At 42.3% G+C, this 14,651-nt stretch overlaps 1 protein-coding gene across 1 annotated transcript; it reads right to left on the reverse strand.

Moving 5' to 3' along the window:
- Positions 1 to 1,533: 1,533 nt before the first annotated feature.
- Positions 1,534 to 2,742, reverse strand: c1qtnf4 (C1q and TNF related 4). Its single transcript, XM_076288035.1, has one exon. It carries the CDS (start codon positions 2,639 to 2,641, stop codon positions 1,610 to 1,612), a length of 1,032 nt encoding a protein of 343 aa, XP_076144150.1. The 5' UTR covers positions 2,642 to 2,742; the 3' UTR covers positions 1,534 to 1,609.
- Between the last annotated feature and the right edge of the window lie 11,909 nt (positions 2,743 to 14,651).

Here is a 14,651-nt window from a genome sequence, read left to right on the forward strand (position 1 = left end):
TTGGTTTTCTTGTGTTTATTGATCTTGAGTTGAGCTTTGGCAAAAATCCATGTAAGCATTCATTTTTAGAACACTGAAGAAATATTGTTTTATTACATAGCAGAAATGTAATGGCAAATGACACAACCATAAAAGTAGAATAACAAACAAAATACAAATATTTCCTGTCATTCCTGTTCATGACCAGAAACTTTGTTATGGTACCTTATGAAAGTCACTGAGTTAAGATGCCATTAGTGGAACATGCTTGGGTTTTATTCCACCCAACTTCAGGTCACAAAATACAACTCACATAAAAAAAGATACATCTTCAATTGTAAGGAAGGCAGATGAATAAATACACGCCATTATGCACTGGAGGAAGCAATATGTGATGCACACTATTTCATAAAAGCATGCATGACAATAAAACACTGGGACCACTGATGTGTTTTCAATGATGCTGGGCAATACAGAGGACCCGTTTATGCTACTTGATTTTTAAAAAAAGATTGAAACTTTTTGTGTGTGCTAGATATTTTTCCTCTTTGTTAGGGAATGGGTCGATGGAATTTTACAATCTTCAAGACAATCAAAAGTTCATTGAAAAAATAAAGGACACATTTAACAGCCCTGTTTAAAGATTTCTTATAGGTGATTTTAATTAAACCACAAGCATCTGTTGGTTAGAGACTCTTTGTGCTTCTTAGTTTGGAATTGAAATCTCAAGTTAGCCCAAGCTATATCTGTTGTGCTCTAGGTTCTACTCTTACACCACTGAACAAGTTAAGGAACTAATTCAAACAACCTGATTTGAACAAAAATGAATATGTAAATGTATATAATATAACCTGTGACTTGAACAGAATGATTATGTGTTGGTAATTTTCTCAGTAGTACAGTGATGGAGGGGTAGCCGTGGACCACTGGTTAGCACTCTGTACCTGTAACCGGAGGGTTGCCGGTTCGAACCCCGACCAGTAGGCACGGCTGAAGTGCCCTTGAGAAAGGCAACTAACCCCTCACTGCTCCACGAGCGCCGCTGTTGTAGCAGGCAGCTCACTGCGCCGGGATTAGTGTGTGCTTCACCTCACTGTGTGTACACTGTGTGCTGAGTGTGTTTCACTAATTCATGGATTGGGATAAATGCAGAGACCAAATTTCCCTCAAGGGATCAAAAGAGTATATATACTTATACTTATAGATCTCAAAAGAAAGAATAGTCTGATTACTATTAGGGTCAATGCTCTAGCTTTCAGCACTATGGTTGACCTTACATGAAATAGTATTATTAGCGTCATTAGCAGGGTTGTAGACATCTCATTCCGTTGAGGGTATTACAGGAAATCAGTTTTATCCAGTTCTGTTGCAAAACCATATGGTTGCTTTTAAACCACAATGATGACAATTTATTAATGAATAAAAAACAACAAGACTCTTTCCAGCGATAACCTTTACAAGGTGCACAGTCAAGAAGGAAGTCATATATTAATAGTTTCCTGGTTTAAAATACACAGGGGTAGAGTTTAGAACGGACTATGACACATTGACAAACATATCAGATCAATATGTATCCCAGCAAGCACTTTCCCAATGTTCATCCATAGGACCCCTCCCAAATTCCTTTCAGTTACGGCTTTGTGTTTTGCTGCTGCTGCTGCTGCTGCTCCTGTACTTTCTGCTTGGGGGCTTCAGGGTACACCAGGAAGCCGGTGAAGGTGATGTACTTGGCGTGGTTGCTGTAGGCACCGAAGCCGTCCCGCTGGTGACTGTACAGCCAGACGGTGTCACCGCGCTGCAGCTGGAGCATCAGACTCTGGCTCTGGAGGGCCTTCTCCTGGTCGCTGTCGTCGTAGATCATGGCCTGCACCTCCAAGTGGTTCTTCATCAGCTTGATGGACAGTGTCTTGTGCGGGAGCTTCCCAGCGTTGAAGGCGAAGTAGTAAGCACCCGGCAGGCGGCAGGTAAAGGTGCCGGTGGACATGTTGAAGTCGCTGCCGATGTTGACGAAGTCCGAGTCAAAGGTGATGGGGTGGTGCTCAGCGTGGCCTCGGTCCACTCCCACAATACTCTGGGTGCGGCCCACGGAGAAAGCTGACCTGGGATCTTCCTCCTCCTCTTCCTCCTCTTCTGTCTGTTGCTCTTCCTCAGCTTGCTCCTTCTCCTCCTGCGCTTTCAGGATGTTCTCCCTGGCGTCCGGGATGACCCTGTCGGTCTGGGCGTTCTCGTGAACCACAGCCTCGTTCTCGTGGCGGTTCGTCGTCTCTTTGACGACCGGCTCCTGGAAGCTGTAGGTGTCAGGGTAGATCAGGTAGCCATTGAAGGTGGTGTAGTGGCCCGTGTTGCTGTAGATGGCGTAGCGTGGGTCGCCATGGAGACGGAGCCAGACGGTGTCGCCGAAGTCGAGCTGCAGCATGGCGCTCTGACTCTGCACCTTCCGCTCCTCGTTGGCGTTCTCGTCGTAAACGATGGCCTGCACTTCGTTGCGGTTCTTCATCAGCATGACTGACAGGTCCCGGCGGGGGAACTTCCCCACAGTGAAAGAGAAGTAGTACGCCCCGGGTATCCGACAGCGGAACATGCCTGCTTTGGGGTCGAAGTCGCCGCCAATGTTGACATAGACCTTATCAAAGGTGACCACCATCTTGGGGCCACCCTCCATGCTGTTGGTGCGTGCTACAGAGAAGGCCGATCGCTGCTCCACGTCCTCTGTCAGACGGGCAAAGCCCCATGCCAGGGTCACATGACTCAACAAGCCAATCAAAAGAGGCCAGGTGTGCTTCATCCTCTTTTCTGTGGGGATCAAAGAGAATAAGAGTTGAGATAGATTTGATAACCTTGAATTCTTGTCTAAAATAGCCCACTTGTATTAAATCTCAAATCTCAGTAGTTGCAGTAGAACGTGTTTTCTCAGACAAGATTAGGTCATAAAGGTCACTGACCACCTATTGTCATGAAAAAACATCAAACAGTATTAATAAATCATCTAGGAAGCTTATCCAACAGAGAGGCAGCCTAGTAACAATTTGAGTTATTCTGCTTGAATGCTATTTGCTGGAGATTTATGCTTTAGAGATTTATACAAGACACTTCATTTTACAGACCTCAGACCTGTCATTCTTGTGTCATTTTCAGATATTCTAGGGATGATATACTAATGTGAAAGAATTTACACACTCGAACTGCAATCAATATTTTTGTCTTTCTGTATTTTCTGTATTTTTATATTTAGTCTTTCATTTTGTGTACACTGCTTTACATTGTTTGCCTATATTTATTTCAACTCTTTGTTTCTCCCTGCAGAGGTAAATTACAAACCTGTCAAGTTAAAATGAACATATTCACATCGACACGCTAATGAGAGATTAGTAAATGCATTTTTCTGTGAAAGCCTGTTCAAACAGAGCTATTCAGAAATATCTTAATTTATTCTGAAAGCAAACAATGACATTGTTACAGTGTACATCTAAACAACTCTATTAGACTTTTAATGACAGCAAACAAAAACCGCATGTCTGGTGAAAGTGAATGCATGTTTAATGGAACAATCGGGTGCTGATCAAAGTTGTGACATCAAAGCAATGTGTCAGTGGGGACAAAATTACAGTACATAAAATATTCATCATAGCAGGAAACCTGTAGCGCAGGGAAACCTGCTGTGGAGCCTTTGCTTTATAGTGAATTGCTATTTACAGCAGGCTTTTCTATCTCATTCCAAAGCAATGCAATCATAAAGTGGCATTCTCTAGTGTTTTCTGAGTGATGATTGTATAATGATGGAAGTGATGGTTCTGTTTTTGTAAAGATGATAAAGGTGCAGAAAAGTGAATCAATTTAAATGTATTCCATTTATTTATACACAGGCTTTCTGCATCTGCACTTGCAATCTACATCAGGCAGTGCATGCAATGTTACATAATGGCGTTTTCAATTATAGTGCATATATTGATTTTAAACCATTAGTCCAATATTATGGAAAGCACTCTGAATGTACTCTGACTGAGTAAACAAGACTGATTTGCATTCTGATTCCCTTGGCCCATTCAACAACTTCCTCATATTTAACAAACTGGCTTGCTCTGGATTCTCAAGGGAACAGACACGTTACTTTTCTGTGGGTGTTCACAGCAACAGGCCAATGCAACAGAAGCAGATGCAAGACTATCACAGTGCAAGCAGTGCTGTCCATAGTTTTCATGGGTGGAGGAGGCTGGCGATAGACTCCAAGTGGAGCACAGCACTCAGAGGACTCTGCCTGCAGGTTGAAACACTTCTCTGTGCTGTGTTGTGGGATCACACAGAAGTGAGTCTGCATTAATTAGGAGCTAATTACTACTGGGGAGCGCACACTTGACTTGGCTAATGAAGGAGCTGCAGAAGACAGAGAGCTTGATCAATGTGTTTATTCCTGCTATGCATGCTATTGGGGGTGCTATGCTATGCATGCTATTGGGGGTGCTATGCATGCTATTGGGGGTGCTATGCTATGCATGCTATTGGGGGTGCTATGCTATGCATGCTATTGGTTGACATTGCTTTCCTTAACTAAGCAGTGATGGCAATTAAAAATACAAAATGCACAACAATAACTGGCCTTGAGGAGGGGGTCAAAGCAGAGTAGTGTTACCATAGTGTTACCACTGGAAGCAGTATGACAATAATTGCTTAAATTGCATGATTTATGACATTGTTGACATGTTGTACATGTATTGTATACTCAAGTTGCATGGTTACATTTTAAGATTTATTCTCTTTTCTTCAATCAAGTCAGCCACCAATCATTATTTGGTCAAGCTTTCACAGGAATGTGTCTATGATCATTTCCAATAACATTATTTAGTGTGTTCTGACTTTTAAAAACCCCTTTAATACCTCATCATTGCTGGATAAATTCTTCAAAGGTATAAAATGAATCGGCACTCCACACCCTAATGTTACAGGACCTTTTGCTAATGCTCCTGGTACCTCTTCATAGCGCACAAATTCCTTTTAATGCTTCATCGTTCTTTTGAAGCAAATCACTTGGAGATATTTGGGCCTTTCTTGGCTTTGTGCCAGTGGTTTTGCGCTACAGTAATGTCAGCCAGCACAATTTGGTTTATAAACAGATGCGATCGGAAGTGCTAAGTAGTGTGTAATTCTTGGATGATCAAGCCTCGACACAGATTGCATTAATCAGCATGATGGCAATCCTGCCCCTACCCTGTTCTTGTCATCGAGCATTGTATCACATCTGTGATGTGGGTGTCTTTTAAAAATATTTTTAGCCTTCAAATGCACCACCTTCCACAATGAATAAGATTGCATTAGATTTGTTTTGGTAAATGGAATGGTTTTTGATGCTTTTGTCCAAAACATGCATTTTTTACTCATTTTCCATTTCAAAAGCTATGACATATTCCTGATATGAATTAAATATATAACATATATTATATTATATTTTAGAAAATATAGAAATATAGAAACTATGTTTGCTACTCATAGCACTAATCACAACACCACTGTCGTCAGCACTGCTTAATTTAACAGCTTGCAGATGATATAGTTAGTAAGATGACAGAGGATGGATCTCTAAGGATCACTCCTATTCTCATTCATTTGTCACATACAGGAGACAGTGGCAGGCCTTTTACATCTGTGCTATCATCACCAAATGTGCTAGAGCTAGACCTAATGACACTCGTAGGGCAGAGAGCAGTTCATCATGCTATTATGCTGTTTATCTAGGGCATTATAATGGGCTTGGTAGAATACGCTAGTCAAAGTACTTCTTGGTGTCTTTGTACTGTGTTACTGAATCCATCCCTCAACAACAACAGCTGCAAGGCTGCATGCTATGAGGGAGAATACCATGCTAGGGTGGTCACAGGCAAAGCAGAGCGGTGAAAACAAGGGCAATGCTTCAGCAACCAAAATACGCTAATGAAAAAAATAACTCTCTGTCATGTTACTTAATGAGACCTCAGGGGAGGAGAGATTGCAGATATTTTCTGTATTTTTTAAAAATCCTTTTACCCACTTTTGAACAGATGCGAAACGCTCAACTGACGGCCCAGTTTTGTGTCAAATGAGGCTTCAAAACAGCACAGTTGTGTCGTTGCTGTGCTATCTGGTGAGAGGACTGCCTAGTGTGTCTGCCATCTTCGTTCAAGCCTGGCACACACAGATATCCCTGTCATAACTGTGGTTAATCCCTGTGTTTTGTATGACAATTCCATGGTGTGGAAAGATACAAATAAAAGGCTATAATTGCCATGGTAATGACAACAGAGAGGAGCATTGAATTCAGACTCTTGGTGCATCATCTCCATAGCAAAAGCCTTTAATGGCTGGATATTGTATGTTGTCCCAATTGAGCGCATGGTACAACAAGATGTTAGATTGTAGAAGCTATCTGAAGGGACTCATTCTGCCTCTGATCTGTAAAATGACAAGCTTCACAAAACTGTTTCAAATCTGGATGAGGCTCTTTCATTTCTGGAATGGCTGAGGGGAATTGTATTATGGACATATCTTGTGGCAGACACTAAAATGAAAGAAATTGAAAATGGAAGAAAGAAAAATAGATAATGAACCTTTGAACAAACAGCCACAGTCAAAGGTTGGTTTCTTTGGCCCCCGGAACACAGTGAATGAGCATCCACAGCATTCTTATTCATGTTAATCACCTGGTGCACAGACCATGGCCCCCAGCAAAATAGCTATACGAGAGGGTTGTGTGTGCGGCCCTTTGAAATGGAAATCACTACAAACCCATAACATCCAGACTGGCTCGTCCTGTTTTTAAGGGAGGCTATTTTAATCACATGGATAAAATGCTGGGATTCATTCGTTTTTAACGAGATGCAGTGAATAGCAAATTGAGATGGGGCGTGGAAGGTGTGTGGCTATCACTGGCCCTGTTGAGATAGATCTGCATGTGTGTGTGTGTGTGTGTGGGGGGGGGGGGGTTTGAATAACTCAGCCTGAGAAGTGCTGTTGTGCTTTGCACAGCTGCCAAGGTTGATGAGGTTATACCCCTTGGAATAACTACACAGATGGCAATACAATAAAGTGAGAAATATTCATATGAACTAACAGGAGGAACAACATGTTGACTTAGCAGTGTGGTTCCATTGCCATATAAAATATATACCTTGCAAAGTAAAGCACTGATAATTAAATGTGTATTGAATTAAGGGTGTGATACTGTAATCAAGTGCATTCTGTCAGCTTATAGTTACACAGTTCTCAGGAACAGAGACTGTTAATCTTCACAGAAACCTGACGCAGTTGCTTAGACATTTTAATGTTATTTATAAAGAAGCATTAGGATTAGGATACCTTTGTTAACGTGTTAAACACATCTAATTCATTGTATCAATATTCAACAACTGGTTGCAGCCATGCACTTTACTAAATGCTTGACTTGAACCCTGAGGGGCAGAGGAGGGGGATTATAAAGTTAGGTCAGTTTGGAGGGAATCAATAACTGTGTTTTTCCATCACATCAAGAAAAATCAACATACTTCTGAAAATAACTGCATTCTTATATATTTCAAAGGGCAACACAATATAATATCCAAGAATGACACTGTACTGACGCGGGTTCAGTTTCATGATACAGGGTCTGTTACACTGTACGATTGTCCATATTCCTGTCTCAGTCAGTGAACGAGGCCAATCCCTGTGCTAGGAGTGAAATCGTGTTGACACACTGAGCCTTGTGCCAGTCACTACAGACAGATATCGTTCACCGTGACTCATTCAACTCACGCCACCAAAATAACTGCTGAGGGTTCGCACTTCACATCACAGTCAGATTTAAGAGGCTGAAAATGCGCCACAGTTGCGCTTAACAAGAATGGGTGATGGAGGTATTTATTGGTAGCGGTGTCAGAGGGGACTTTTGGGTCTCCATTACCTCAAAAATGACCCAATTTATTTTGTTCCAATGAGAGATTTTACATTTTTACTAGGGTTATATGATCCTTGGCAACGTCAGTGCCGAGACAAAATTAGGGAAAGGATTCTATATTCTCCAACTTACTTATTGACTGCTTTTAATTTACGTCTATCATATCTCATATAATGGAATGCTCATCTAATGCAAGTCAGGCGTTACCTCTTCAATTCATTAATTTATTTACTTTTCAGTAAATAAATATCTAAATATGAGTGTGCTGGCTTCATCATAGCTGAAGAACACTTATAAATACAGTACATGTTTAAAACCTTGGTTTTTGCCATTTTTAAACCCAAACTGATTATCCTTCAAAAGAACCATTGTGTTTACCAGTTGCATATATCCAACTGAGGCATTTCATATCTGAAGGTTTAAGCCAGTAAGGGTGTGGGGCCTGTCTCAGTCAGTCCATGTGTCTGGTGAGAGTGATAACAAACATATTCCAGCCAGAAGCAATTTTTGGGAACAACATTTTCATTTTTTTTTTCTTGAATGGAGGCACCATCACTTCAAAAGATAGACAGAAAAAATAGAAAGACAACTCTGACCAGGAGGGTTGGGACTGCAGAATTTAAGCATGACCGAAGAGAAAATAAATGATCTAATTTGCATCTCTGACTTCCTACTTTAAACAGCATTAATTGACGTAACATTAAAATTCAACACAGATGGGTCCATTATGTAAGAAGTGCTATTATCAGTTCAATGCTTTGTTATGACAGCAACTAAACACTCCAGGGTTTGAGGGCTTATTTTTACATTTGTTTTCTCTCTCTCTCTCTCTTCCCCTCTATTCCTTTTGGACCTCTCTCTCTCGGTCCACTGAGAGGAAGAAAGCGATCATGAAATCCCAGTGACTCTTGTGTTTGTCTGGCCGTTTTGGCAGGCCGCTGCTGAGGACAGAGTGCATCACTCATCGGGCATAAACAACAGACAGAGAGGCTTTATTTCCCTCGCTGCCGCACTCTGAAACGCAATCTCCTCCGTTCCCGAAAAAATGATAGAGGCCTTTTTCATCTGTCCTTGCTGCTCCAGATGTCCCTGCGCACTGGCGGGCACAGATATCAATAGCCAATGACCACGGGGTTCCTTTCACCCTCTAAATAGGACACACGAGAGCCAAGGCACGCGAGGGTGGACGCCCATGAGAGCACGAAACACACCGATAGGAACAGACGAATTTCTTTGTTTTCTTAAAACGTCCAAAAACATTCCCCTCTATCCTTGCATGGAGCTTTGAGTAGCACCGAGGCTACATGCAACTGAATATGGGTCTGCTGCCAATGCAGACAAACGACACTGCACAAGAAGTCTTTAAGTCCTCAGTGCCTCTCTCTTATACAATCTTAGAGATTGGTCTCTGTTTTGGAATCTGTGGGTGCTGAGAATAATGCCTCTGCTAAAAGCTAAAATGTTCACACTGTCAAAACAATTGTCTCCAAAATTTCCTGTTGGGGCTTGGCTTGATCATCCAATGTTTCTTTTGTGCATTTTGCCAGGAAAAAAAGAGACTGTAAATATAAAATTTACATAATCATTTAATTGGATGTGAATTCATTTGGGATCCACCTTCATTGTGAGATGAGAGTACCGTCTTCAGGACGTCTTTATACTGTAGGGGGAATCTATTAGTGATGAAGCCTCCTTCTGCATATGCAGAAAAAAATCTACACTGGACCTTAAGCAAGAGAAAGGTAAGAAAGTCTGATGCATGGACACACATCTATATGCACACTGTATGTCTTCACATGGAGACAAACACAACATGGACACAAACACAAATAGAATTTCACACATACAAAATCTCTCTCTCTCTTTCTCTCTCTCTCACACACACACACTCACTGATAAAGACACACACACACACACACACACACACACACACACACACACACACACACACACACACACACACACACACACACACACACACACACACACACACACACATTGATAAATACACAAACAGACACACACACACATCTACGCATACAGCATCTCTGTCGACTTCCCAGGAAACCCAAATCACACTGGCAAGCAGTCACAAACAAACTGTGCGCAAATATGGCAATCTGGACCGACCTCAAACACAAGCCAAATGAGGATCTATCCATTCTGGCTGTTGCGTCAGAGGAAGGGGGATGGGTGTTATAAAGTTGCTTCTGAATCACACTTGAAAAGACACAGAAAGAGATGATGGCGGAGAAAGTGAGAATAAGACCTCGGCTTCTGACAGATTTAGGTTAGCTCCTACCTCATTACAGCTATGTGTGGGCTGCGAGGAGAGATGGTGTTTATTATGAGTCTCTCTCTCTCTCTCTCTCTCTCGCTATCTTTTTTGTCTCTCTCTTTCCATCTCTTCCCCTTATTCAGTGACTCTCCACTCCACTTACAGTAATGCGGTGGGTATATTTAAAACATGACATTCACCATCATGATGTAACAGCATCCACAGTAATACTTATGCAACTTATTAATTACCAGAATATAACCGTATGTGGATGCCGTGCACAACCTAACCTTGACCTGAACTCTAATTCTAAGCGGGTCCATACAAGTCGTTGCATCATGAATTGACACTTGAGATGCGAGACTGACAACATGTCACGTTGTTCTTGTACACCCCACAACGGTGTTGAACGGCAAACAATTTTAGGCCAAACAAATGTAGCTTTCAGATTGTTCAGATTGTATGAAATAGTCTCAACTATTTATATAAGCAAGTCAAATTTCAACCCCCATGTACAAACCATTATTGCATTATTATAATTATAACATATTGCATTATTCAAGGACTGCATTATGGCCCCTATATTGTGTTTTCCACACCACAAACTTCAGTGTTGTGTTAAACATATTCCACAGCAAAATTTATTTTCATATAGCTCAAAGCCTAAGACATTTAAATCACATGTTGTACTGCATGAGCGCAAGCAGAAGCACACGTGCAGAACCACACACACACACACACACACGCACACACACACACACACACACACACACACACACACACACACACACACACACACACGCACACACACACATGCAATAGCGAGTGTGTGCAGGATAGAGAAGGAGAGAAAATAATTGGCTTTGGTGGAATGCACAGTTTGTTTACGGAGTTGACTCATGTTCACAGCTACCAGTGTTTTTCTCCGTATTTCCTTTAGTGCACAACAACTGTCAGCCCCATGTTATCTCACACATTTACCATAATTCTATAAAAACACCTCATCTCCACTTTTTCAAACGCACACATTATGGGGTGGCGAGTGTTGATTGTACAACACCATTATGACATTATGCAGTATCAGTGGTCACAATGAGCCCTGTGTACTGCACTTGCCAACGCCATCCATTGCAAACCCATGTAGGCACGAACAAGGCTCTTCAAAGGCAGTGCAGCTGTGTCAAATCGGACAATTATTCTGCATGGAAAAACAAATCAATACAACTCTAAATTGAGGAGGGAGCTCCGCGCACTGTGCATGGCATGGCCCTCTGCGTCTGACCTCAGCAAGGCTTGTGGTTGTGTGCTCCGCTCTCCACCTGCAAATTGTCTGAAGAGGATGCTTGGACAGGGAGAGGAGACGAGATGAGAGGGAGATTATGGGATGACCTACTTTCTAATGAAATCTCTGTTGCAATCAAATGTCCTAAATATGATATAAATTTGCATATGTTGCATTGCTGTTTAAATAGATAGATAGATAGATAAATACTTTATTGATCCCCAAGGGGAAATTCAGGAGTCAAATCAAGGTCTGAGGCAACTGGAATGAGGGGAAAGTTCAACAGCTGTGAAGGGTGCATACATTTTTCTCAGAGAGAGAGAGAGAGTGTGTGTGTGTGTGTGTGTGTGTGTGTGTGTGTGTGTGTGTGTGTGCATGTGCGTGTGCGTGTGTGTGTGTGTGTGTGTGTGTGTGTGTGTGTGTGTGTGTGTGTTGAATTGAGTGTATCTGTTTGTTTGTTTGTTTTCAGCATGCTACATTATGTATAACAACAGATCTTAGAATGGATCTACCCCTGATGTGGTCCTGCCCTGGCTCTGGCTTATTGTGATAATGTCCCTGCTCTAAGCAGGCGCTGTATTTTGCTGTCACAGGTTAAACTTGTTAAAGTAATATTACATACAGATTTGTCAGGTGTTATTCGCTATCTGATTTTATAAACAATATGTGCACACATTATGATATTGTTTTGGACAGTCCTGTATTTGACTAAAATCTGCCCCTTAAAAACGTGAATCTCAATCTCAGTGGAAAAACAATCTCTGTGGAAACTGTAGAATTTTCCTGCAGTAAAATCTCTTTCAATGCAGTAACGTTTTTCCATAACTAAGAAACCATTTAAGGGTTCTGTGTAACACCCTTAAACAAATTAAGCCTTAAGGGTCATACTTAAGGAAAACAACTCAAGGTGTTTTGTCCAACAAACCGGCCCCTGGCCCTAATTTGATCTGATCTGATCATATGGACCTGGTTCTGCCTGGGTCCCTGGCGGCTCACTGGATCACTCTCCTCTCCAGTAGGGTGCTCTCATCCGTGGGCCTGCGAGATGAGGGATTATCTGTGCTGTGGAAATAATAAATGGCCCTACGGTGTCTGCGCCAGGATAATATTGCTCATCTGTTTAATAACATGGCTAATTATTCACACTAATGAAGCGTTCGCCACCACCACACCACCTCCACCCTCACCGCCACCCCTGCTGCCTTAGTCTCTGCCCACAACCTCTCTGTCCTTTCACTGACGGCTGACAGTGAGGTCCCCTAAGTATAAGACAGCTGTCTTACCGAGCTGACACAGTATTGATCACACTGTGTGCTTGCTTTTTAAGCTCTGCTCAAAGAGGTTGGTAGGCTGTCCAAGAGCTTCTGCAAATGTCTACGTATATATGGCCACTTCAGAGGTTTGTCTGTGCATTGCTTTGTGTAAATGGACTGTATTGGCTCTGAATAAAGAATGGTAACAATGATATTGAAATACAATGTCCTGTGTTGCTGTCCATAGAAATACAGACAGAAGACAAATGCATATGACCTCAGCTAAGCATAAAGCTCTCATATAAATCATCTGATCTCATTGTCTCTTTTGATACCCTGCACAGTGTTTCCCTCCGTCCAGACTTGTAAAATCTATCCACAGAAGTATGTTTTAATTTGGCATATACATGACCCAGAAAGTGTGGTGCATCCATGCCTTAAGAAGCTTTTCTCTCTCTTTTTCTCTCTCTCTCATGCACTCTCTCGCTCTTTCTTTCTCTCTTTCTCTCTCTCTCACTCACTCACACACTTTTTCTCTCCCTGTCTCTCTCTCTCTCTCTCTCTGGAGCCTTTTTATCTCACACAACACCACCCTTTCCAGTCCTGCCATTACCAGTTAGTGCACTGGGAGATGTCATCTCACCACTCAAGTGGAGCAACGACATGAGGCACGGATCTGTCTGTTCCCACACAGAGCTCTCATACAGACAGAGAGAGAGAGAGAAAGAAATAGAGAGAGAGAGAGAGGGAGGGAAGGAGGAAGAGAGAGCATGAACGCAAAGATAGGTGGGGTTGGTTGAAAAAAACAGTAAATGAAGGCAGGAGGAACAAAACGGTGTAAAATGGTGGCAATCCAAATGATAAGGACAGCACAGGCAAGCTAAGAAGATGTTAAAATACTGACTGGTGGATGTACACCCGGAGAAAGGAGGGAGGAGAGAGAAGGCAGAGAACACAGGAGATGGGTGACAAAAGAAAACACACAGAGGTGGGTGGTGTTAAAAGTGAGAATGGGCTTTTGGTGACAATGCTCTTACTAAAAGGACAAGAGGAGAAGGGCAAGAGGAGAAGGACGAGAGGAGAGGGGTAGAAAGAAATGGGGGGAGGAAAGGGTAGAATATAGAAGGGGAGGAGGGTGTGAAAGACATTTATCACAGTTCTCAGAGGAGAATAAAAGAGAGGAGTGGAAATGGACAGACAGAGAGTAGGAGTTGGCAGCTTGTATTATATGCACGAAAAGAGACATATAGAGCCCACCTGCACAAGATATCAAATCTATAGTATTGGCTCTTCATTGCTCTTCATTCAAATCTATAGTATTGGCTCTTCATTGCTCTTCATTCAAATCTATAGTATTGGCTCTTCATTGCTCTTCATTCAAATCTATAGTATTGGCTCTTCATTGCTCTTCATTCAAATCTATAGTATTGGCTCTTCATTGCTCTTCATTCAAATCTATAGTATTGGCTCTTCATTGCTCTTCATTCCTCTCAATCACTGACTATTTTCCTCCCCCTCTATCTCACCACTCTCTGTGTGGCATACTGGTAAACACACTCCCCAACCCTATAATCAATAAAAACATTCACCCGCAAGACACACACACACACACACACACACACACACACACTCACACACACACACACACACACACACACACACACACACACACACACACACACTCACACACACACACACACTCACACACACACACACACACACACACACACACACACACACTCACACACACACACACACACACAGATACACAATGTATCTCCTCTGCTCTTCAACCAGGTCATGGGATTCAGCCACTGCGCCCACAATGAATTGGTCTCCACGTGTCCCCTCGGCAATCCATCATCTCTGGCCGGGACTAACAGCCCGTAGTGCAGGCTCAGTCGCTGCCCATTAAGCAGCAGTGTTGTTGCATTCCTCCCTAAAAGACGCGGACAGCAGCGA

This window comes from Alosa pseudoharengus, unplaced genomic scaffold, assembly GCF_046254945.1.
Source record: "Alosa pseudoharengus isolate Yale_2024_CS ecotype anadromous, Long Island Sound unplaced genomic scaffold, YU_APseudo_1.1 YU_APseudo_1.1_scf_16, whole genome shotgun sequence".
Taxonomy (NCBI): domain Eukaryota; kingdom Metazoa; phylum Chordata; class Actinopteri; order Clupeiformes; family Clupeidae; genus Alosa; species Alosa pseudoharengus.